General features: G+C 43.2%; 1 protein-coding gene across 5 annotated transcripts; it reads right to left on the minus strand.

Annotated features, from left to right (window-relative positions):
- On the minus strand, positions 1 to 26052 carry LOC126373751 (histone acetyltransferase KAT6B). Of its 5 annotated transcripts, none has more exons than XM_050020000.1 (12): positions 24891 to 26052; positions 20488 to 20649; positions 16509 to 16714; positions 15910 to 15989; positions 13068 to 13311; positions 12692 to 12833; positions 12252 to 12507; positions 7493 to 11486; positions 6746 to 6852; positions 5198 to 5400; positions 2672 to 2840; positions 1 to 2242 (listed from the first exon to the last, which is right to left on the minus strand). In XM_050020000.1, the coding sequence occupies exons 1-12, from the start codon at positions 25437 to 25439 to the stop codon at positions 1935 to 1937; spliced, it is 6420 nt and encodes a 2139-aa protein (XP_049875957.1). In that variant the 5' UTR covers positions 25440 to 26052; the 3' UTR covers positions 1 to 1934. The 5 variants fall into 5 exon arrangements, with proteins under 5 accessions (XP_049875957.1, XP_049875953.1, XP_049875954.1 ...); XM_050019996.1 differs by having other exon boundaries at positions 6746 to 6849; positions 14785 to 15989; XM_050019997.1 differs by having other exon boundaries at positions 5198 to 5385; positions 14785 to 15989.
- Between the last annotated feature and the right edge of the window lie 279 nt (positions 26053 to 26331).

Consider the following 26331-nt stretch of genomic DNA (forward strand, 5'->3'; position numbering starts at 1 on the left):
TTTTTCACAAAATTATATTTTGTGTGATAACACCTGCTACATGTTTCTTATGTTATTGTATGTACAATATTTTATATACTACACATTAGTAACAAATAACATTGATAACCTTAGAGGGAGCAGATCTTAAAAAATAATTTACCGAATCTGTGAGGACGTGGGCTTCGCGCTACGTCTGATTTGCGCCAATAATGTCATAAACTTAATAATGACGAGGCAAGCGTACAGTGTCCCTGCACACCCCACAAGTAGTCAGTCTTCACGCCCGTGCCTCACTGAACTGTCACAATGTAAAACATAACATTAAACCTACGAGTGCAAAGAGCAAATAAACGCTAACCTAACTAAACCAAAACGCAAGTGTTAATAACATTTGGCAATAAATTACTGGGATAACACGAAAATAATCCTTAAATCGAAGCGTAAACAAACTACCGTTATATAAAACTTTAACCTATCAGTGTAAAAGAATACAAAATATAAAAATAACCGTCGTTTAGGCCCGTCGTGCGCCGGCGCCGGACCGGCGCGTACCGGCCCCTATCCTGCTACAACACTATCACATTGATCAAATCAAAAATTCTATCATACAAATTAATTATATTACCAACTATTTACACACTTGTGTTAATAAGCGATGCATTTACAATATCTTACAGAGAAACAAGCTGACGTATGAAAGAGAAAGAGGCACTTTGAACAACAGATTAGAGTAGAGAACAAAAATATGTCGTAGTTATAGTAAAACGATACTTGCCACAGCATTTACACACAGTATTTGATTATTTAAACAGATATACATACAAATGACAACTCCGAACTTTACATCCAGACAAGTGACGGTTGGGGAACCATTGCACAGCAAATCTATGTAACCTTGCCCTTACAATAATTACTTCTTTGGAAATCAACAATATATTAATTTATTATGATTTAAGCACACACCTACTTCACTGTCCAATCATAAGATTATCACAGCAACAAGTTGCGTCGTACAAGTACAAGATATAAAAACATGCATCATTCTACCAGATCAATACATTTATTGCACTATATAATTATGCTACTTTTCACTGACGTAGTCATCATTATTTATTATAAACAGATTTAAATACATTTGTTTATCTGCAATTTTGTACTTTAATCAGCTTCCATAAGGGTACTGCGCCCTGCTGCGTGTCATCATACAAAACTAGCAAAGCTGCCTATTACGTTAGTTACAAGTTTACAACATGCGTACAACAACGCGGCACCGGTGCGGGTAGGTAAGGCAACGCAAGTGGTGTCGACGTTTCATCACTATATACATACTAATACTACGCGATTTATTTGTACTATGGCTTAATTAGTGTTACTGTCGGTTCAGTCATAGCAAAAAGGGAACTGTGAGTTATATTCGTACAAGAATTACACGTAACATAAGCTCACGACTATATCCCAATTGGGGTAGTCAGAGGTACATCCGTCGCAAAATGAAGTATCCACGCTTCACCAAGCTCTCTGTTAGACCAACGTGAGGTGAGCCGTATCGCCATCTATAATGGTCGATCCAACTGTGTTAGTGAAAATTGCACTTATGATAAATTAATAACTCATTCGTGCAATTCCGGTACCGGGGCTCGAACTGGTGCTCCCTATTTGAGAAGCAAGCCGGACACACAGGACTACAGAATGTTTTCGAGGTACCAAACAGAGCATAGTACCCCACTATGCCACATGTTGCTACTGTATATATGCATCGCGCTGTGTAAAATTCGTTAGCGCGTTTCAGGCCATCTGTTGCATACGGGAGGAACTATCTGAGTCCGCCACAAACTTTTGCGCGATCACTCGACAACATACATAGGCATAGGATGGTACGTGCGCACGGTTGTACGAACATAACCCACAGTTCGTCGTCAAGTGTGAGTGCGTTAGTGTGGGCGCGTGTGTTGCTACCGGCGCATGGTGGAGTTGAGCGTCTGCATGGCGAGCGGCGGCGGCGGGTTGATGTACCCGTAGGCGTACACGTTGTGCTGCTGCGGGGGGGCGCGCGGGTCGCGCGGGTCGGGCGCCGCGTACTGCACGGCGGGCTGCACGTTCATCATCTGCACGGGCAGGTTGTTGAACTGCTGCTGGTGCGGCGGCACGCGGTACCCGTTGAGGCCGGCGGCCGCGTAGCCCGAGATGATGTGCGTGTTGAGGTTGGGCGACACGCGCGCCGAGCCCGCCACCTGCATGTGCTGCATCGCGCTCAAGTTGCCTGCAAGGTGAAGGGTTGTTGCGATAACGATAAAAACTGCCTATTTTTCCTATCAGTGCCCTGAGAGGTTAAAAAGACCACATCGAAGCAATTCACCTAAGAAAGCTATATTGCAATTTAACATTTGCGCATATAAAAGTAAGTGCGCAATGCAAACAAATGTCTCTTTATATATCTTAGATGAATTGCTTCGGTGTGGTCATTTTAACAACCCCGTTTATCAAAACTACACATGTAAATAACATGTTACAAGTGTCATTATAAATATTTCACAAGTATATTTTACAATCCCTATATTATTTTTTTATAAACGTAATTTACACGTATGGACCATACCCCCTCTGGGTGATTGTGGGAGGCTTGGGCAGCTGTGGGACATATATAGGCTGTTTATGTTAAGAGATAAAGTGATAAGGAATGTATACTGACTGGTAGTATTCCGTGAGTTCCTGGGCGCGTCGAGCTGGTTGCCGGCGGGGTAGTACTTGGCGGCGGCGGCGTGGTAGTGCGCGGGCGGCGTGGCGGGCTGCGCCGCGTACTGCCACAACACATGCTTATTATACGAGCACTCGTCCAGCCACCACTCCGCGTTCTCTCTCTGACGCACCAATACATACATGCACACTCACATTATTATAACACTTTTGTCTCATTTGTTAGTTTTTTTTTATTTGTAAAGCTACGGGCTTAGCACCGTAAGCGTGCGACTCTTTCTCGCCTCGACATACGTCACCCGTCACTCTCTCACAATACTGCACAAAGAGAGACAGATGATCTCTGTCGCGGCGAGAAAGAGTCGCGTGCTTACGGTGCTAGGCCCGCTGGAAGCAGAACGAAATTCTTCCGCGTCGTAATGTGAGAATTTTTAGTTTCATATGGAATTATGATCACTATTCCAGAACTGGGCGTCCAAAAAGCAAATTGACATTTGCGCATATAAAAGTAAGTGCGCTATGTCAAATGTCAAAGAACAATATATCTTTTTGGACGAATTGATTCAATTTGGCCTTTGTAGCACTCCAGATAACCTTATCATTCATGACTCTCGTTTGGTTAATTTGAAAAAATCTGACGATGTTATCAGAAGAAACGGCCATTCGGATGGCATCCGAATTTTACAAATTAACAAAACATAAATCTACCCTATCTGTTCTGATTCTTCATCCATATTTAACTGAAAACTCTCGGCGTGTATGATGCGGAAGAATTTCGATTTGCTGGCACCTTTAGGTGAATTTGCGAGATGCTCCAAGTTAGTTGTTATACCTCATTAAACGTAACATGAATAGAATGAGAGGGCAACAGAAATGTATAGACTGACCCGTTTTTTATGACGCGAGGATGACATTGCCCCTTCCTGAGGCGTGTGGCCAGCAGTGGGAAGTATATGCCATTTATGTTATGAGGGCGCTGATGTTTACCCTCTCTATGCATTCTCCATTGTCGTAACAACTGTCAAAATGACATGTTGCGTGCGGCGTTAGAGTAGGCGAAAGTACGGAATTCAATTGAACTAAATGATATAATATAAACATAACATAGTTGGCCACCGCTGCGAGCCTTCTTTCGTGATGTAGACTCTAGTTCCGATTTTGGCCATACGCCATAACATACTTGTCAGTCTTATAGTAAACAGCCTAGTGCGAAAGAACCGGGACTTATGGTGGTATTAATAAACTAATCTCAGCTTTGAGGCTGCCCTCAAGATCATGTCAATGTGACAGTTCTTATAGGAAAACACGAACTTGAGCACGATCTTGAGGGCAGTCTCAGCTGAGATTTGTTTATAAATACCACCCTTATATCTCCTTCACACTAGTTGCATACTGTATTTCTGTCTTTCTCTCATTCCACAAGAAATGAATTAGTTAAAAGCTTCATCGTAAAAAGCTGTTAGCAAGGTATTAAATAGGGATATGTGAGTGTGCAAATATGTAGCATTGTCCAGCGTATTTGAATTGAGCAAGCAATAGGGTAGTTTTCCACAAGTCAAATCAGTTACTTTTTACTAAACGTCTAAACACGAAATTACTATGGAATTTATATGAAAAAATATAAAATTCATAAAGTTAATTAGAAAAAAGAAAACGTTTTTTGACGCCTTTAGATCAGAATTTCATAATCTATCTTTGACCTAGGAAACCACCCAATTATTATACATTATCATAACACAAATAAGTCTCGTTAAAAATATTATCACTGATCATTTATGAAGTTTAGAAAGGAAGAAGACAAGTTGACGAAAAAATAAAAGTATGTTACATAATTAATATTTTAACAGTTTAAAACGAATTGAAACCAAGATTATTTAAATCTTCTAACTCATTAAAGTTTTTAAACAAATAGTAATAAAGTAACAGAAATGTTTCTCAGAATTAAAAAATATTTGTTACGTCCATGAATTTTTCTTTCGTTAAATTTTCATAAGATTAGTATTTTTTTTAACCCAGACACCAGGGTTGACGAGGTTGATAATTCACCTCACAACCCACATAATAGAAGAAGAGTAATAAGGGACTCCAGCTTACGTTCTTTAAAAATCACATAGATGGCGTTGTTTAGTTTAGGAAGTTGTATTGTTATAAACCATAGCCTTTTTTGTTATTGTGTCCGTCCGACAGGCAAAGGGAACATAGCCCATACAGCCAGTAAACCATAGCCTAAAAATGAATCATAACAAAAAAAAGTTTGTTAGCAAATCTTCATTTAGAGCGGTAAAATACTTCAAAAAACAAATACTTTATGGCCCAAGAGAATGTCAACACTTCATCGTTTTTTTTTTACTTAGGTCCGCTAGCCGTACTGTCAGCATTCTAAACTCAACAACACCATCTATGTGAGTTTCTTTTTTATTGAACATAGACTTGCAATCTGGAAAGTCCATCATTTTATGTCATAATAATAACTCCGCGGCTAGTCTGCCTTCGAAACAAGAGTAGGTGGTGGGTGTGGTACCTGCGGCGTGTTGGGCGCGGGCGGCGTGTGGGGCGGGTGGTGCTGCGGCGCGTCGGCCATCTGCTGCAGCTTGGCCAGCGAGCACGAGGGCGGCCAGGCGCCGCCGCCGTGGTACTGCTGCTGCTGCTGGAACGCCAGGTAGCCGCCCTGGTAGCCGCCGCCCATGCCGCCCCCGCCGCCCCCGCCGCCTGCCACATCACACGCTGATGGAATGGATGCGACACATGTCAAACGTATATTCGTGCAAGCGTACACGGGCCGCGCGCCCTGGTAGCCTAGTTGGACGGGTTGGGTGACGTCGAATCACCAATCTAACTTCGTGTAAGACCGAAATTTCCAGACACAATAGTTAGAGGTTTGGATTTTAAAAGAACATTCCGTCTTACGACTTTGAATCTTGAATCAGGCTCTATTGAACCCGATTTCATGTGTGGATCATCGTGCTTCAACGGTGAAAGAAAACATCGTGAGAAAGCCCACATTTCTAGGAAATGTGTTTTCGGGGTATGGTTTTTTCTTTGGGCACACTCCAAACACTCGATAGAGGAATCTTGTTACCGTACCGCCTTACCGCGTAAGTGCGAGCGAGACAAACAGTCCGCGCGCGCTCCCCTTTACTCCTTAGCGGTTTACGGCCATTTAGACTAAAGTAAGACCCAGAAGGGGTGAGGTAACTCTAAATCGGCGCCCAATACGAATTGGTGCGAGGTGAAGTTATTTTAGACGCAGTATTATTCTTCACCCGAAGTAGAATCCGTGTAAACAGGATTATGCGGAAATATAGAAGTATCAGATAGATGGACCACGTACTGGACGCTTGGCTAAAACATTTAAGATGCCTAAATAAGCACCTTGTAGGTTGGGTTCTTGCGAGATCTTATCCTCTTGATAAGGTTTGAATATTTCGAGTTCGATTCAGCGAAGTTTGTTTTCGTGTAGCAAGAGATTATAAAAGTGTCCCCATTAGGCTCATAGTTTGTGGCTGACGGTATGCCTCTTGTACGCATCTTATATGTTTTAAATGGAGTTGTTACACAGCGCGTACTGTACGCAGTTTGCGGCGTCTAGCTTGGAGACTCAAGTTAGTAATACGCTACAGGAGGGTTAAAATAGCCACATCGAGGTAATTCATCTAAGAAAGCAATATTGCTATTTGACATTTGTTTCCATTGCGCACTTACTTTTATATGCGCAAATGTCAATTTGCAATATCGCTTTCTTAGATGAATTGCCTCGATGTGGCTATTTTAACCCTCCTGTAGCGTATTACTAACTTGAGTCTCCAAGCTAGACGCCGCAAACTGCGTACAGTATGCGCTGTGTAACTACTCCATTTAAAACATATAGCATGCGCACAAGAGGTACACCGTCAGCCACAAACTGTGAGCCTAATGGGGACACTGTTTTATAATCTCTTGCTACACGAAAACAAACTTTGTTGAGTCTAACCCTCCAGTTCGCCGCTCAATTGAGACGTCGCTCTGAGTCAGACAGTGGCAGACTGTGAGCGTAATGGGGCCGCGGGTATTATAAGGGTGTGTGGCTCACCGTGCGGCTGGTGTGCGGGCGGCGTGGCGCGGTGCCTCGCGGGCGGCGTGGCGCCGCGCATGGCGGGGGACTTGTCCGCGGCCGCGCCGCCGCCCTGCGCGGTGCTGCTGGGGACATGCGGACGGGTTACTATACGTGCGCGTCACATCAGTGCCGCATCAATACTTACAAGTCTACAAGTTCACAAGCTACAAGTTACTCACAAGTACGTGTAAACTACGTTAATCAAAAAAAAGTAGAGGATTGTAAAATATACTTGTGAAATAAATATTGACACTTGTGTTGTAATTTACATGTGCAGTTTTGATAAACACATTTTTGTAATAATGAAAATTAAAAAAAATGTTCTTGTAATACAGATATTGTAAGTTTTGATAAACAAAGCACAGGGCTGTCAGGGTATTTTTTTCGCACTTTTAGGGAAAATATAACTTGTTGGGAAACTTTAGGGGAAATAAGAACGTTGAGGAAAACAGCATCACACCTGTATACTTTAAGGTGTAGGCAAACGTGTATAGTATGTACACCCACTCCTTTCCAGATATGTTTAAGTCCCATATAATAGGAGGCGAACCTATTGCCATTAACCGGCCACATTATGTGGGGAAAACTTTGGGAAAAAAATCCCCGTGAATTTTTAATTAATTCTATTTTCACATTGACAATAAAAACGTAATTTTGTTATATATATTTGTCAACTACTCTGTTGTGAATCTGAAATAATCAGTGTAAAATTGCAAGACTCACCGGTTCCTATTATTGATCTTCTGCTGTTTAGGCGGTTGTGTGGGCTGCGACATGATGTTGGTCATGTGTATGGCGGAGTGCGGGTACTGCGGGCTCGGCGCCGGGTGCATGTGCATCATGGAGCACGGAGACGCCAAATCCGACCCGATGCTCGTCGGAGACTCCAACCCTAACTGGCTAACGTCCAACTCGCAAGTAGGGTACTGCACTGAATGCACTGAATTGCTTGTCGAGTCCGGAGTGTACACCCCCATAGACTGCAAAGCCGGACTCACAGCCTCGCACATTTCCTCCTTTCCGTCTTTTGGTGATTCTTCCTTTTTCTGCCGAGATTTTTTCTCAATCTCCGTCTTTTCTTGGGAGCACGGACCGTTCTGGTTGAACGGAGTCTTGCAACCTGGTGATGTGAGGACCTGTGGGCTGTGTTGCCGGTACTCCGCGCAGCTGGTGGCGACCTCTTGTTGTTTGTTCACCTGTCGCTGCATCATCTGCTTTATCTGAGCCTCAGTGCTCTGCTGTTGCGCCTGCGCCTGAGATTGAGACTGAGACTTCTTCGACTCGCACTGTGTTTGACAAGCAGTAGTTGTTTTTGACTGCTTCGCCGGCTTGCACTCGTTCTTTTGACAATCCGCCTTCGACGTCGATTTGGTATCTTTAAAATGCGGCAAACTTGTCGTTGCGTATATACCACCCGACAAAGCCCCATACGCGATGTTATGGAAATCTTTCTGGTCATATTTCGGGTGCAACTTCTGAGGAGATTTCTGCATCTGTTCCAAAGGAGGTAAGTTGAAACCTTGGAATTTATCCAAGTAGTTTTTTTCACTGTTCTTCATGTCCAGAAATCGGTTGTGGTCCCACGTGCCTTGAATCCGCGTGTGGTCCCAGGGCGCCCATTGGTACTGCGCATGCGTCGTGTGGTAGTTAGGTATCTGATTCATCGCGTAGTCGGCTTTCGGGACCAATTCATTGTCGTACTTGTATTTAGGCAACATTTTGTTCAAGTCATTCTGATCCGCTTTCAACTGCGACGAACAAGTTTTGTCGTGTTTCACAGATGTGTTTTTTGTTTCACATTTGGCGGAGTTAGATTTTTCTTTCTTAAAAAAATCTTGCTTCTTCGGCGCTTCGTTTGTAGTTTTAGTGTCTACTTTAGTGGTTGCCACGGCTGTGTTGATTACGTTTATAGGGACCGACGTCTCAGGCTTCCGCGCATTGCTTTGTTGCGGGTTGTTTTGTTCAGGAAAAAACATCTTCGGTTCCGGCGTACTTCTTGGGTTCTCATTCTTCCCCGGCTTCTTCTCAGGTTTCTCCAATTTGCTGTGAGCAGAATTCACTCTCACATCTCTCAGTTTACTTTTCTCTCTAGGTTTAAGATTCGGATCGTTTTTATCTTGCTGATTTTGATTTTGCGCGATACTCATCGACCCTCCTAGAGAATTCTGCATCGCATTACTATTAGCGAAGTTCGCTTCCAAGTCTCTTTCCATTCCTAAGTTAACAGCCGCATTAGCACTTTGACACCGAGGTAAAAAATTGATATCAGTAACATTCGGGACTTTTGGAATAACTGGGTTTATCACAGGAGACGAAATAGGGTGCGGTACTTCTAATTTGGTCGTTTTACTAATCACTGGTGCGTCAGACATGTTGTTCAATACTCTGTTTGGTTCACTGGTTTTAAGGACCTTGTCAGTCTGAACGGCTTGAGATTCTTTGCTTATGTTCACTCTGTGATTCATATAAGAATGTTGCCCAGGGTTTATCTGCTGTATCGTCATGGAATTTATCACAGGGCCAATAGTATTCTGATAATTCTGCATATTCGATTCTATCACATTTCTTGTTATAACTATTTCATCTTTTCTCATGTTCATGTTGTCGTTTCTAAAAGGGATTTCACTCTCTTTACTAGATATTGCAATTTGAAGCTTATTTCTATCTAGTTCGGGAAACGAATCCAGTTTCGGCATTTCAGGCTTCTTCAAATTCCCAGATATGTCTCTTGGTGGCTCTAAACTTTGTATGATCGAGTCAATTTTGTTAGGAGACTTTTTCTCTTGATTTTTACCATCGTCTAAGTTTTGTTGTATCACAGTTTCTTTCCTCATTTCATACTTTTTCTGCTCATGAGAGACTTCTGAATTTATCTTTTCAGGCGTCTTCTGTTTCGGGGATTCGTTTATAACAATCTTATCATTCTTCTTAGGCGATATGCTGGGTGAATTGGCAGTGTCAGACTCTCCTTCAACCACGATCGTTTCAATCTGGTTGATTTTTGGGACAATCAGCTCGACTGTAGGTCTTATCGCGTTAACTTCCTCTTGTACTTTCGGGTCTAAAACTATATGAGCGTTTTCTGTTGAAACCACTGGTATGACTTTGGACGGACTCTCATTCTCTTCAATTTCTTTTGGTTTATTCTCATTGTTTTGCTCTACAGGAACTACAGCGTTATGTTTTGGAGATGGCAACGGACAGCTTTGACTATTATTGTCATCTGATTCTGAAATTATTATTGTATCTTTGTCATCTAACGATTTTTCTGGAGATTTCATTTCGCCGTTTCTCGTTTCTGGTTTATTTTCCTCGCTTTCTTTCGTGTTTGATTCTGTTGTCTGAGTTTCCATTGGACCTGATTCTGATTTATCTGCGTCACTCTTAGGTTGGTCAGTAGTAGTCTCATTGATGACTTGATCCTTCTCCGCCAGTGACTTAGGAGAGTCCATGTGTATGCTATCTAGCTCCATATCACTGGTATGGTTGTCGGTGCTATTCTCCTCCAGCGGTCGCGGCGTGGCCGGCTTACTCACCGCGCTCCTCTTGTCCTCTCCCTCTTCCACGTCCATCTCATCATCAGCCTCACCCGACGAGTCCTCAGAACTAGCATCCGAGTTCTTTGGTTTATCCTCTTTCTGATCAGGTTTCTTTGGCGACTGATTGTTCTCAGTAGACGTAGTCTTGTCAGGGTCTTCGGTAGAATCATCAGTTTTGTAGTCAGCAGTATCATCTTTGCTTTCATCCAATTTGGCTTTCTTAGCAGCGGGAGAACCGCTTCCAGTCGTCGCCTTACCAACTTTCTGTCGCTTCTTTTGCCGTCCTCGCCACGCAATTTTTCTCTTTGTTTTCGCTTTGGCTGCAGTCACTGGAGTAATGGCGTTTATATCGGCACTGTCTTGACTCTCCTGACTATCTGATGCATAGGTTGCTTCTTTAACACTTTGCCTTCTACTTCTAGTAGTACTACTGTCCTCATTTTCATTCTGAGCTACTCTGGAAGATCTTCTCGCCACGCTTTTACTTCTCTGCGTTCTTGGCGTCTCTTCTGGTTTGTCATCAACTGTTTCTGAGATCTTTCTACTAGCGTCTCGTTTTCTTTTTCTACCATCAAGGATTGGCGTGGTTTGGTATGTAGTTTCACTGTATTTAAGCGGCCTCGTTCGTCTTCTTCCGGAAGACGTTACTTCTACTGGTTCTTCTTCTTTCTCTGGTTTAGGTTCTTTAGATTCTATTTCTTCTTTCGGCGCTCGAGTTTCAGGTTCTGTCGCCGTGTCTTCGCTTTCCGTCTTCACCTCATCGTTCTCAGTTTCTTGGTCCCCAGAATTATCTTCAGGCGATCTGAACGGATTCACAGTGGGCGCTAAAAGCGGCGTCCACCTTAGACATTCAGGATCAATTTCTAATCTCGGTCTACTCCTCAACCTCTTCATATGATTCTCGACTCTAGTCCAGTCTATACAAAGCCCCAACTTTATAGTATCATTGCTGGGAATGTACCGAACGAACCCTAGGAGTTGAAATGTGACTGCAATGTCGTTCATATGCATGCCGGTCGCATGCGCTATGTCTTCGAAAGTAAAGGGTTTATCTTTGTAGTCGTTGAGGAATTCTAATATGATAGACTTCCAATACGCGTGATACGACACTCGTCCTAAGTCGGACAGCGGTTTCTCCGGAGTGCCCGGTTGCCCTTCTTCTTTCGACAACAAATAACCTGAAACATACATTAATAAGTATTCTAGCATGTTATTATTGATTTATATTGATGGTGATGCACTTGTTTAGAAAACTTAGTTATATCAATACGGATATTCTTAATAGAAGATCTATTTAAAGAAGAATGCCTCAATCACAAGTGTTTTGGGTTAGAAATAAAATTAGAGAACTATATCGCTGCCTTATACTGAAAACTAAGTAAGCGCCTTATTGAAAAATAACATTCTGATGTGATCCAACCTCAATTTCTTTCAATTAATTTAATTCAGAGTAAAAATAGAGACCAGAATTTTATACCTGGATTAAAACTAGCTTGTCTGTTGCGAGGTTTTGTTAACAAAACTCACATCCAAATGTCATTTTTCACTAGATTAGGTTCAGGACATTAGGTTGCTTGATTTTAAGGACAATCAGCTCGACTGTAGGTCTTATCGCGTTAACTTCCTCTTGTACTTTCGGGTCTAAAACTATATGAACGTTTTCTGTTGAAACCACTGGTATGAATTTGGACGGCCTCTTATTCTCTTCAATTTCTTTTGGTTTATCCTCATTATTTTGCTCTACAGGAACTACAGCATTATGTTTTGGAGAAGGCAATCGACAGCTTCTAACAGCTTCGTCGTCTAACGATTTTTATTGCGTGGTTTTTCATAATAAAGCAACAACTTCACACCTATCCGTTAGCTCAGAACATAATCATACATAACGAGCTATGCACCACCATCAACATGCAAATATAAGCAATAAAGATTCCACCACTCACTAAAATGGATGAGAAATCGCCCGAAGCCCTGCCGCTGGTACTGCGGCATCGTCATGATACACGACACGTTATATTTCTGCTGGCAATGCTTCTCTTTGGAGAAATATCCAACGAGATGGCACCCTTTACTGTCGTTCTTTGTCAACACATAGAAGAGGAACGGCTCCACATCATAATACAAAGTTTTATGGTCGAGAAACAGCTTCGCCAATAGGCACAGATTCTGGCAGTATATTTTATTAGCGTTCCCGTCGACCTGGAAGGCAATAAAATGTATTTGGTTAACCAACATGGCTCATGCAAGGACTACATAGTTAAGTAAATAGTAGCCGGGACCGACTGCTTAAAGTGCCCTCCGATACAAGACTCTCCCACAGTAGCGTGAAACAGGGTCAGGGCGGATGATTGTTTTATGTCGTCATCCAAACACGGATAGTTACCTCGAATACGGAGATGTCTCCACAGCGGTAGATCTCCGTGGCCGGCGGGTGTCGCCACAGGCACTTGTCTAGGTGCCGCATTAGCACGGCACGACTTTTAGCGTATTTCAAGCAGAACTCGCACAGGAACAACTTCGGTAGCCTATAAAAGGTAAATTCGTTATTCCGCTTGTGTCACATAAGTATAAATATCACCAAAAAGAACATCAAATCGGAAAAGTCTGACTCGCACAGTACTTGAGAGCCCGCAGCTCCAATATGCGTGTAACTGTAGACGTGTCGGATAGATGGCGCCGGCGCCGGCGTCTTAGTCCCATGTAGGGGAGGTATACATGTCAAAATGCCTATTCATTCAAAATACATCTTTATTACTCACCTAGCGTACTCTTGGGGAAAAGGGCTGGAATACCACGTCTCGATCTCCCACTGTCCAAACTCAATGGCAGCAGGGCAACGCGGAGGGAGCTGCGGCAGGGGCGGAGCGCCCGGGGTCGCCGGGGCACCCACTGCTGGGGCTACGACAGCTGTCGTAGGCTCTTCTAGCTCCCCGGCCGCCGCCACTGCAGCCTTATAGAGGTCGGAGTCAGCCTCAGTGACGCCCGGGGGTAATCGCTTGCCGTCTGCAATGTGGGACTTCGTTAGTTAGTTGGGAGGTATGTGCATAGTTGTAGAAAGAGAACTGTAGGCACATATATCTTCTTCTATCGCGTGGGTTGTGAGGTGGATTACCAACCTCACCAACTCTGAGTGTGGTTTACTACTGAGCTGCCAAAGGCCCCTGACTGACTCATGTAACGACTACGTACGAGACCAACGGCTTAACGTGCCTTCAGAAGCACGGATCGTCTTACTTTCGGACAATCAGGTGTCCTAACCAAACTAAGGATCACAAAGTGATTTTTGTGATATATCCCCACCGGGATTCGAACCCACGCACACATAATACTACGTATAGAACAGTCAACTGAAGAGCAACTCACGGTCAACTAGAGAGTTGGTGCGTCTTACTTTAGTCTCGAATGGCCGTAAGCCTCTAACATGTAAAGGTGGGTACTGACCAGTGTTACGAGGCGTATTGTACCATTCGCAGCGAGCATGATATGTTACGTCATGTGCTTAAAATCAGTGTTGATGCTCGCTACGAGCGCCTTATTTCCCTGTACTGACAGCACGAACGCTCGCTGTGTAACACATTACGTCTCGTAACACCAGTCAGTACCCACCTTAAAATTGAGATTTTTGTATGGAGTGTCAGGGGTATGCTTTGACATATTTATTAACGCATACATACGTAGTTTAATCTCACTCAACAAACATTTTGGTGCTTTTGATAATCGCTCCAATCAAACACAACCTTTGTAGCTCCTTTAACCGACTTGAAAAACGATAGCTCTTACATTTTGCCAAAATGTTTGTTGAGTAGATTCTACTTTCGGCTTTACAGCGACATTACATTATGTAGCTGAATATCTCCACGCACACGCTTGCCAAAAACATTTAACCTACAGTTCTCTTTTCACTATGGAATGATGAAAAAGCATAAAATAAAGAAAAAAAAAGAAAATTTAAAAGCCCTCCCGCCAATGTTGAGACAATGTTATCCGCAAATTTTATAGTGCAATAATACTTACTACACTAGAAAGAATCATGTTAGAAAAAAAAACGCAAATAAAATATGCCTCCTGAAAACCTCTCTAAGAAAAGTTCACAGAAGAAAGTAATATGATGAGAAGGCACATTTTCATCATCGCAAGACAACGATACAAAATTATGTCTTGTTCAGTCTTAGTCAAATGTAACACGCGGATGATACGCTTAAATGAAAATGCGCCTTAGAACTATGATATAACGCTTCGACGATCAGAAGCGCGAGCGAAAGTGCATGTGTGGATACTCCGAAACCCGAATAACAAATGTGATTGTCATCGGCGCTCGGTGTCCGTATAAAGCAAAACAAACGCAACGCGCCCACTCACCGCACCGAACAGAGAAAGAGAGAGAAACAAAGACGGAGCGCTCCGGCCAGCAATCAGAGCGAGACGGTCATCCACCAAACACTTTCGCCGCACCTCACGAGCCGACCGCGACCTTACCCGTCTGATCGGTGGCCGGGCGCGCGGCGCCCCCCGCCCCCGCCCCCGCGCGCGCCAGCGCTACCCCGCGCGACAGTTTATCCACGTCCGTGCCCGCCCGGTGCTTGTGGACCGCCGCCGTGCGGACCAGGGCCGACGCCGACAGGCGGGGCGCTATCTCACTCTTGCAGCCCTCCTCCTCGCTAGCGACGGGGCTCGCCCGTCTCGCTTCCGCCCGCGGCCGCGACACGCTGCGCTCTCTCCAAGCCGGCCTCTCCTCGAGGGGCGGACTCCTGACTCGGCTGCGCGTGCGCGAGCGTCGCCCTGTCCTCGGCCTCGACGCTGCCCGCTCTACGCTGCGGTGCCTCGTCTTCTCTATCCTCGGCCGTGATCTGCTGCGATCTCTCAGGTTGAACCTCGGCCGGGAGGCGCTCCGCTCTCTGTAATCGAGTCCGGAATTCTGTCGTGTTCGAGACGGGCTGCGGTTGCGACTTCTGCTGCGCTCGCGGCGTAACGACGCCTGGTACCTCTTGAAGGTGCTCCTCGTCTCTTTTAGCACCGTGCGGTCCCCGTCGTCGGGCGGCGGACGGGGCCGGGACTGCGAGCGCGAGGCGTGGCTCACCGAGTAGAATTCCGACAATCCATCAAACAGCGTGGTCAAGAGGCGGTCCCCGCAGCGGCTGCGGCGGCGCGCGACCCGCCTCCTGTCGGGCTCGCGGTCGCGTTCCGGCGGGGGTTCTACCCGCAGGCGCTCTGGCCGGCCCTGTTTCTGCGCCTCAGCCGCGAAGCCCCAGGCGCCACCGGGGCCCGTGTCGGTGGCCAACCGCTCGAACACGGTGGAGATGTGCGAGGGCGTGATAGGCGTGGGCGGGACGTAGGGCGGCAGCGCGCGCTGCGGCGTGGAGCGGCCCGAGTCGTCGGAGCGGGGCCGGTGCCTCTCCAGCCGCAACTCGAGCCTCTGGACGCGGGTCACCTGGACTCCGCCCCAGCGCGCGCGGCCCTCCCAGCCCTCCCACTCGCTGGAGGACTCCCGACATCGGCGCCGCTTGACGAGGTTAAACGCGGAGAATCTGAAAAACTTTTGTTTCTCCTTGGACATTCTCTGTTCGGGCGGGAGGCGCGCGAAGGCCGCGGAGGCCGCATTACCGTCCGCTGGCTCGGAGTCCGACTGCGCCGGCCGCGGCGTCTTCGGCTTGCGGCCCTTCGGAGTTCCCCCCATCGTCGATCTGTTGAATTATATGACGTTAGTTTTCTTGCGGGATTACTCTTGAAACGGACTTGCGTGTCCAGCGACTTCGCGTGAAACTCTACTATTGAAATATGGGAGATAATCTAAATATTTTTAAGGGCTCAAACTGGACGACAGCGGCAGCGGCGCGGCGGCGGCAGCGGCGCGGCGGCGATAGCGGCGCGGCGGCCGCTGTTCCGTTCTCGATGCATTTTCGATTGTAGTACTTTTGTTTCGTACGATTTATTATGGGCACACCGCTCGACTAGAGCGCACCGCTCGTACCCCGCTCGCCGCGCCGCTGCCATCGAGAACACTTCAATATAAATCTTAGCATTTGAACGCGCCGCTCCCCGCACCGCCGCCGCCGCCGCGCCGCTGCCGCTGTCATCCAGTTTGAGGCCTAACACCTATCAGAACAAGTGGGACAAAGAAAACGACTTCAAATCGACTGGCATAAAACAATGAAAAAAAAGTAAAATAAAATGTTGCGTCGCACGCGTGCGGGTGTACTGACCGCTTGTGCGTGTGGTGGCGGCAGTCCCCGCAGCTGTAGGGCGGCGGGCCGCAGCCCGCGTGGCGCGCGCGCCCGCAGCCCGCCGCGCAGCGCGCCGCCCAGCCCGCGCCCGCGGCCCCGCCCGCGCCCCCGCCCCCGCCCCCGCCCCCGCCCGCCTCGCCGCACTCGGCGCAGCGCGCACACTCGCCGCACACCCAGCGGCACGACTGTGTAAACAGTAAATACGTCATCAAACAATCAATCAAGTCATTTGTTTCATCAATCATAGGTAAGTATTACATTCAATTCATCGTCACATCTCAATACATCATAATTTCCCTGCTAATTGCCGAGGATATGGTCAGCCCAAGTTCCCCTTCAGGTCATATGCTCATAGTAACTTAAGCGGACGTTTACTGATTGCAGATATAACTCGGAGAAAAAATAAACCTCCCTAGAGTTACCCCGTTTTCACAGAGTCCGAAATATCTTTTACTAGCCTGGCCTTTAAAGAGATCAACATAACATAAACACCTTGTATACGTCGCACTTCTAGGCACAGGCAGGCCTCCCCTCAATCAACCTCAGGGGGTATGGAGCATACTCCACCACGCTGCTCCAGTGAGGGTTAATGAAGGCATTTGGACTGGTAGGCCAGGACCAACAGCTTAACTTCCCATCACTTTTTTTTTTGTTTACATCACCTATTTACGCCATTAAAAATAATATTTATACTTATACAAGGTGTTAGTGACATCGTAACGAAAACTTTGATGGATGATTCAGGCCATGATTCCAAATTGATATCAAGTGGAATTTCCCATCGCAAAAGTATGAAAATAATTTAAAAACAAAAAAGTACATGAATTTTGCGACGGAAAATTCTACTTCATTTAACTCAGAATCATGATCTGAATCATCCCCCTCAGTATTCGTTACAATGACACTAACACCCTGAATATGGTGTTATTTAACAGCCAAAAATAAAATTTCTAAGAAACCTGGTGACATTTTTACGCTGAATTTGAAGAATCGCTGGTCTAAAAAAACTAAACATCACTGAAATGATTCACCATATTCACAAACAATAAAAAATCTATTTGAACATGCATCATAAACACTGGTCTCTGACTCATCCGATGTTCATGATAAGATGACCATGTTTACTTTGACAAATTGTAATTGTAGAATATTCTGGATTATTCGCAGAGTCTAAAACCCAACATACAACATAAGCTATATTTCCAATTTGGCTAGTCAAAGTTAAATCTACGGAATAGAAGAAAATGGATAGAAAGACATTTTTTTCGTGACTTATTGTAGATTTGCCGCAGATGGCATTAACTACTTGATCGGACAAATGGGGAGCGCTGATGGCTCTCACCCGGTTAAGGATAGAAGGAGGAGATATGAGAACCGTTATCGCCAGTTCAACGCCCTTTCTTTTACTACTCCTGCAAACAGATAACCACGATATCTCTACTGCTTCTCAAATTCCATAGCCACTTTACCGGCAACGTATATTTTGTAGATACTGCATCATCATCATGATCAGCCCATTCACCACTGCTGGGGCACGGGCCTTCCCTATGGATGGATAGGGAGATCGGGCCTTAAACCATCCCAGTGCGGATTGATGGTTATTAACGACTGCTAATGCAGCCGGGACCAACGGCTTAACGTGCCTTCCGAAGCACGGAGGAGCTCGAGATGAAAACTTTTTTTTTATGGTCACCCATCCTATGACCGGCCTTTGCAAAAGTGACTTGACTTCAACAATTGCAGACCGAGCGCGTTTACCGCTGCGCCACCGAGCTCCTCAAAAGATACTGCATACAAAAGTATTTTTTTGATAAATAGCATTAATTACAAAATTATCATACTAACCTGACCTGACAAATCTTCAGGTTAGGTAAGCGGACCCTGTGAAAAACGGGATAATGCTAGGGAGATGATAATACGCCGATCATACATACTAAGGTTTAATTAGGGATCTCCTTGCATGGTTTCCGACGACTGGGATCGCAATTACCTAACTAGGACCGCGGTCAAATCTTTAGATGTTATAGTTGAAGAAAAATCCTTTTTTATTTCAAAACATAATTTATTTATATAAATTATTTATTTCAAAAAAACAGCCTTTGACTACAGTTCTGTTATTTAAAACGTTAATATACTATCGTGGAGTTCCGTGTGTCGTAGAGTTTGCGAATGAGTGAAGTGCAAAGTTGAAGTATGAACTATTTGCTCATACTTGTATGGCGCGCGTTCTACGCTCACTTGGCCCTTACAACCTCTTTCTTTTATAATTATTCCGTGGATACATAATATCGCAATCACAAGATAATTGTACCCGCGCTTTGGTGTAAGCCTTATGTCCTATAATCAGCCTCCGTGGTCCAGTGGTTGAGCGCTGGACTCACAACCCGGAGGTCCCGGATTCAAATCCCGGAGGGGACATATCACAAAAATCACATTGTGAGCCCTGGTTAAGACATTACGGGCTGATCACCCGCTTGGCCGAAAGTAAGATGATCCGTGCTTCGGAAGGCACAGTTACTTACTGATGTAAGTACGTAGTCGTTACACGAGTCGTTCCAAGGGCCTATGGCGGCTCAATAATAACCCTGACACCAGGGTTGATGAGATTGTGGTAAACCACCTCAAAATCCACACGATAGAAGAAAATTCGGCAGTTGTAAAAACAGCCTTCACAGATTATATTTTACGGTCGTATTTAATCAGTATCTTGTCTAATGTTTATATAGGGATAAGGCGTTGCTTTAATAACACCGCGGATTAAAGATAATGACACAGCACTTTTATAATTAATGCTAATTATTTGCAGTGACGATGTTCTATTTTCAGGTTAAATATATTTTATTTCTCAAAAAGAATTACAAATTCACTTAGAGAAACAATAAAAAGTTATTATTAGCTTATTAGTAGTTATCAAAGAGTTTATAATATAGAAACATATAATAAAATGACCTTTACGTTACTTATTGTAGGCAAGAACTATTTGGTCAGACAAAAGGAAGCGCTGAGGGCTCTCACCCGGTACAAAAAATTAAGGCAACAGGCCTGAGGGCGCCCGGAAAGACGCCAAGTGTTAGAGGTATAGGTAAGTATGAAATTGTCTCATCATCTCCCTAGCATTATCCCGTTTGTCACGGGGTCCGCTTACCTAACCTGAAGAATTGACAGGTTCGGATTTTTACAGAAGCGACTGCCTTTCTGACCTTCCACCCCGCGAAGGTAAAACCAGCCCAATACAGATTAAGTTACAGGTTAGGATAACTATGAAATTGTCTAATATCGATAATTGCAATAACCAACAGAAAATGTTAAGATGACTTTTTACCGCGTCGCGCGCGATAGGCAAGCAACATGCTACAGTTACTGGACCCGTAACATGCTGCTCACGCATGAATGCGATTAAAGTGCTAACTCTATTGACTACGCGATAAATAAACCAAGTCTATCAACTCACTTATCGCACCGCGCGAGTTATGCGGGCAGCATGCTACAGAAGTAGCTTAACTTTCTTGATCAATGTCAGTCAACCTACTAACAAATCTTCAACACATAACATTAAGCTCACGACTACGGCCTCTGCGGTCCAGTGGTTTGAGCGTTCGGCTCACAATCCGGAGGTCCCGGGTTCAAATCCCGGTGGGATATGACGAAAATCACTTTGTGATCCCTAGTTTGGTTAGGACATTACAGAATAATCACCAGATTGTCCGAAAGTAAGATGATCCGTGCTTCGGAAGGCACGTTAAGCCGTTGGTCCCGGTTACTACTTACTGATGCAAGTTAGTAGTCGTTACATGAGAGTTAGGGGCCTTTGGCAGTTCAATAGTAACCCTGACACCAGGGTTGATGGGGTTGGTAATCCACCTCACAACCCACACGATAGAAGCTCACGACTATATCCCAATGTAGTCAGAGGTACCCTCACCGAGCAACAAATCTAATCTGCAAAAACTGCCCTCACCTTGATAGTGGAATGTGTGATATGTTCGAGGAGTCCGAGACAGGTGGGGTGCGCGTAGGACTTGCACTGAGTGCAGACCACGAGGGCCTCCGCCGCGCCGAGCCGGTTGCGGGCCTCCGTGCCAAGACACTCCGTGCAAACTGGCACTCCGACACTGCTGGCCTGGAAAGAAAGGATATTTAGTTACTTTATTTATACACAATAAGACATAATAATTGTTAAATTGAAGTGACAGTGGGCGGGGTGCGCAGGTCGTCGCAGAATGGGGCCGTAAGGTTCTCGAGCGGCGACCGCCGACTGGAAAGCACAGTATTGGCACAAGGTTGACCGATAACCTCCTGAAAGTCGAAGGAAACCGCTGGACACATGCAGCATATCGGTCATTGTGGTGAGGCTTGGATGAGGCCTATCCAGCAGTGGACGATTTCCGACTGATGATGAGATCAAAAAAAACTTAGAAAGAAAACAGACAGCTTAGGTGCAGCTATTCAGCTGCTTGTCTCCCAGGGCATGTAGAAGAAATCGACAAACCAAATTGTCTCTTTCAAACATGATGATACATCATCGGATATTGAAATGTCTCAGTCCCTCTCGCTATTTCTTTTGCCTCGCTCTGTAATTGAAATAAGTATTGTCCATGTTCTGCTCAAGCAAATAAACCTATATTCATTAACTATATTATGTAAAGGGTGGCACTTGAACCCTTGCATGCAAACAACTAGTAGTAAGATATCATATCCATCATAAAACTTTATCTGCAACTTGCCTCCTAATTAATTTTGGCTCTGCCCACCCCATTGGAGATTGCGGGCGTGAGATTATAAATGTAACAAAAGTCAAACAGATCAAAAGTAAAATAAAATTGTTTCCTTAACATAAGATTCCATTTGTAGTGCATAAAAAACAGTAGGTAAGGTACCAACAGACTCTGTGATCTACTTGCTAACTATGTAACAATTTTGTCTCTATTCTCTTTTTTTTTCATTCGTTTTTATCAAGACTGTGAGTGAATAACCTGTCTTTAAAAGCTATTAGGTTTTTTGCACATCCATTACCAGTTCAGTAAGTAAATGAAGAGATAATGCGCTAGTTTTACAAGCAACATATTTTACAAGTATTATCTCAGTTATATTTTGAAAACCATTTATCTCTAGGCAGCATTAGATTTATATCTAACCATTTAGGTTAAGGCTAAATTAATTACGTGTATGTCCATGTAATTGTAAATTATTATCATTTAAGGACATTCCATACACTTGTAAGTAAAAAATATCATTCGTACCATATGCGCGCGAGCGAGACATACAATCTGCGCACTCCCCCTTAGTCCGGGTTTCCACTGACGCGAAGAGCGGAGATGTGCGGATTTGACCAATCACAGCGTTCGAGAGAGCGAAAAACGAAGACACTGTGTCATTCTTTCCCTGACGGTGATTGGTCGATTCCTGCACATCTCCGCTCATCTCCGCACAGCTTTGCGTCGATGGAAATGCAGCCTTACTCATTACTGGCTTACGGCCCATTTAAGACTATAGTACGACCCAGAGGGGGTGAGGGAATTATTACAGATGGAGAGTTACCGTTCTATATGTAGCACTATTCTTTATTCTATGATTACAATTCACTATTACTATAATTGGGTAGTTTTCTAAGTCAAAGATAAATAATGAAATTCTGATTACTAAATAAAGACAGATCTAAGTGTCAAAAATCTTTTTTTTTATATATATATTTAACTCATTTATGAATTTTAATAAAGAAAAATGTAATAATAAGTGTGTCAATTTGTCACGTTTATCTATGATGTCACAGGTTGGTTTTTCATACAAATTCCATAATAATTTTGTGTTTTGACTTTTAGTAAAAAGTAACTGGATTGACTAGTTGGAAACTACTCTATTACACAATACATTTTTCCATGTTAACCTCGTAAGCCCTGGGGTCCTCTGAGAAGGACCAAATAATTGTAGTCATAAAGGCCGAAGGTTTTGAAATAGTTTGTTCTAATAATCAACGAAGGTACTTTTAAAAGGACCAAAACTTTGCCTGTCAATTTAATTCAAACCTTTGCGCCGATTGAGAAAAAAAGTATTTTGTCTATGAACTAGTTCATTCAATTTCAATTTCGTGGCTTTAATAAAAAAGAAATATGTATCACTTGTCGTAATTTGTCATTTTATTGGTAAAGATGGCGCGCACACGGCCACGAGGTAAAAAAAAATCAAGTTAATAATCGAATTTCGTAGTTTTTCATACACATTATTTTCAGAAATCGCAGGTAAGATAATAATCAACAACATGACATAGTTATTTTATCAATTTTGTATCGATATCGTTAGCAATATGAAAGCAAACTTTTTTAGTCCTTTGCAAGGGACTTTAGGTGTCATGTCCGGATATTTTTCAAAAAGTTTTTTAAATTGTTATATGTGATTAAATCATACCGATATAGACTGACTTGCTTACGTGATCTTATGATTAAAAAAACTACCGTCTTCATTTTATTTCCTTTTTCCTTCTAATGATGATCTAAACTGACACCATGAATTATTTTTTTTCCTAATAATATAAACCTAATGTACTTCCAGAGGGACTAATCACAAACTACATCATAAAAACTAAAACTCGTTACTTATTTTATATTTAAATATGTAAGTATATACACATATTTATGACGTACAAATAGGTATGTATGTTAATGAAAAAATACATAACCCTTTATAATAATAATATTTTTCAAATTTTACTAAAAGTAGTGACTCACACCGGGAGTCCTTCTGGAAGAACTAAAAAAAAAACGTATTTTTTTCAAAAATGTCTTCTGTTCATCCTTACATAGGTCTCCACTTAATTTGAACCCGATCGGATAACTCTAACACTTTAAAATTTGTACCTGAAGTGCTCGGCCTTTACGACTACAAAAATTTGGTCCTTTTCAAGGTACCACCGTCGTTTATTACTTCGAAATCGTAATTATGCTTCGGCGTTACGAAGTTAAATCTAATTCAAAAATTCATTCTTATGTATAAACATTCTTTGCCCCACTTACAACCTACTAAAATTATTGCTATACATATTTGTAGTTTATCAGAGATGTAAACAGATAAACAAACATGACTGCTTCTCTTTGCTTTTAAATAATTTTCATTAAATTACTAAAAAATAATTATTTTAATCATTCACAAAAACATATGCCCTATTAATTTTAAACAAAGGTCTTCAGTCTAACCTGACTTACCAAACCTGTCTTTTTGTTTACACTTACAAACATTTTAAATTTTAAAATTTCCAATGCAACAATAGGCTTTACTAAAGTAAACCATTATGAAAAACTTAACTAGATAAACAATAGTTCCGATTTTGAATGATACAAACTTAATTTTAAATTAGTTTGACAGTTTTAAAACTAGGTCTGTCTCTTTCTTGCACTCATAATTAGAGAAAGATAGTACTATTTTAAAAACTCTCACATTATGTTTATGTATATTAGATCAAACTCACTTTTAGGAGCTGTAAAGTGAATGTTTAACAACTACTTTCCTAGCCATACATTGTTCTGTCTAAGTAAGAAATAAGGTCCTATATTAATTAATATATCACTTCATTCTCCTGCAATCAATCAATTAAAGAGGTGATTTCACACCAGCTTAATCAAGATTGTTGCAAATACACAAAGGAATTCAAAAATTGCACCTAATTTCAAGATATACCATTTCATACACACCATATATAGGCAGGATACATATTTGGACTAAGACCTTTAAATGTAAAAAACAAATTTTGTTTAAAGATATGGAACAGGAAAATTTAATATCTCAGGATTTTAATAACATTAATGTGGGAGGGTTTGAATGATTTGCTAAAAATCCTTTGTCTCTGGTAAAGATTAAAAGAATCACAACATAATCAATTCAAATGTACATTTCCTCCATCAAAATGCAATATAAAGCTGTAAATACAGCAAGAAAACACATTGTTTACATGCTTATCATAGTTTTGTAGCAGTTATAGCTTATGCAACATTATGCAACCACTTTTTATGGGAAGTGAGCAAAGCAGTGTTTCACAACCTCTGCCTTCATTCTTGCTGAGTTCAGTGGCCTTGATAATGAACTACAGATTTGGTGGCAAATGAGACAACAAAAACAGGAGTTCCTTTAGTTATGGTTCAGCTTTTGTTCTGTTAGTCATGGTAACATGTTTGTTTACATACAATTGCCATGTAGGATAAGACTAAGGCAGTAATTACAGTGTAACAATCACATCTACATCAATAAGATAGTATAGAAACAAGATTTCTTATTCTAATTTAATTAGTATGTTTACACATTAGTCCACTTAGAGGTAACATGAATTAGAATCACAACAGTGCAAAATAGAGCAAGAGTAGATGTGAATCTTACCTTCTCCTGAGCCTCAGGCAGATGCTTCCTCTTAGGAGTGCGTTCAGTGGACGAGGTAAGCGGCCGGTCTGTCGCCTTGTAAGTTCCCGCGTGATGTGTCAACAGCCCTCTCGCCACCGCGCGCTTCGCCCCAGCTCTTATTATCGTCCGCACATCCACATCAGCTTCCACATTCACTTGGTACGCTTGCCTCAAATGTCGCTCGATAGTCTTTAAACTGGAGCCGTCACGCTCACCCAACTCACGCACTGCCTTTGCCACTGCCCGGGAAACGTCCGCATCGGGCGACAACCTTAAAGTCTTATTCTGCAGCCCCCCAGGGTCCTTGTACGAACTCTGCCCCTTATTATACACTTTGAGCACGGCCCCCTCGCGCACAGCCCGCTCCAGCCGCTCCGACACCACGTCTTCGTGATAGTTGTGATGCTGTCTGATCGCGTGACAGATCCTCTCGACACTGGGCCGCTGTTTCTGGGACCGTATCTTGTGAATAGCCTCGAGTATCCATCGCTTCCACACTTCTTTACCGACGTCGTCCGGCTCGCTCATCTTCGTCGACGATTATTTTGTAAACCCGTCGACGGAGTAACGGTACGGTATTGCAGTTCGAGATGTGTCAACACCCATCGTATTTTGGCGCCTCAAGCGAAATTCCATTTTATGAAATGGAATCTCGCCGGAAGCGGCCGGAGAGCCCGCCGCGCAACAACGCCGGCTCACAACATGTCTCCGCGCTCCAGCGGTGACACATCGGGCCCCGCGACCGGGTTTTGGCGGAGCGGCCATCCAATGGCGGCCATCTTGTAACGAGCTAAATTTACGTCGAACAAATACACGCGACGTAAATAACAATTTGTTTTCGCACTTCCTGAGTCGTTTCACTAAAACCGCTTACTCAAACTTCTCACTTGTATGATAAACAACTCTATTTTCTAAGAAAACTAAAATAAGACAAAAATGCAGCAGAGTTCTTTCCGGTTCTTTTTTTCACAAAGCGCCTTCACCAAACAATCAACACAGTATTCTTATATCTACTGAATTGAAGATATATGAAAATAGTGCATTTTACGTATGGAAATAACTTTCATATCATTGAAATAAATTAAAAAATTCTTGAAAACATTCACAAAACACCAACAAAAGGCTCTTCAAAATGGCTATCAATCAGATTTCCTTGCTATTTGAAAAAAGTATTTTATATCCTGTCCGTATTGCCATAATTTATGTCATTAATTAATTTTTTGCATCAATGAGCTCATTGTCTATGGGTGTTGTAGGCTATTCAAAAACCGATTTTTACCGGAAATATTTATTTTACAATAGCAACAATTTTTTGACCGTGGCGTGTTTTTGTGAGTATAATAATAACGCTAACAAACACAATTTCTTGTTAAATTTTGTACGATGCCATCCCTTTCTTTAATCCCAAAAAGCAACATTT

The sequence above is a fragment of the Pectinophora gossypiella genome, chromosome 16 (genome assembly GCF_024362695.1).
Source record: "Pectinophora gossypiella chromosome 16, ilPecGoss1.1, whole genome shotgun sequence".
In the NCBI taxonomy this organism is placed as follows: Eukaryota; Metazoa; Arthropoda; class Insecta; order Lepidoptera; family Gelechiidae; genus Pectinophora; species Pectinophora gossypiella.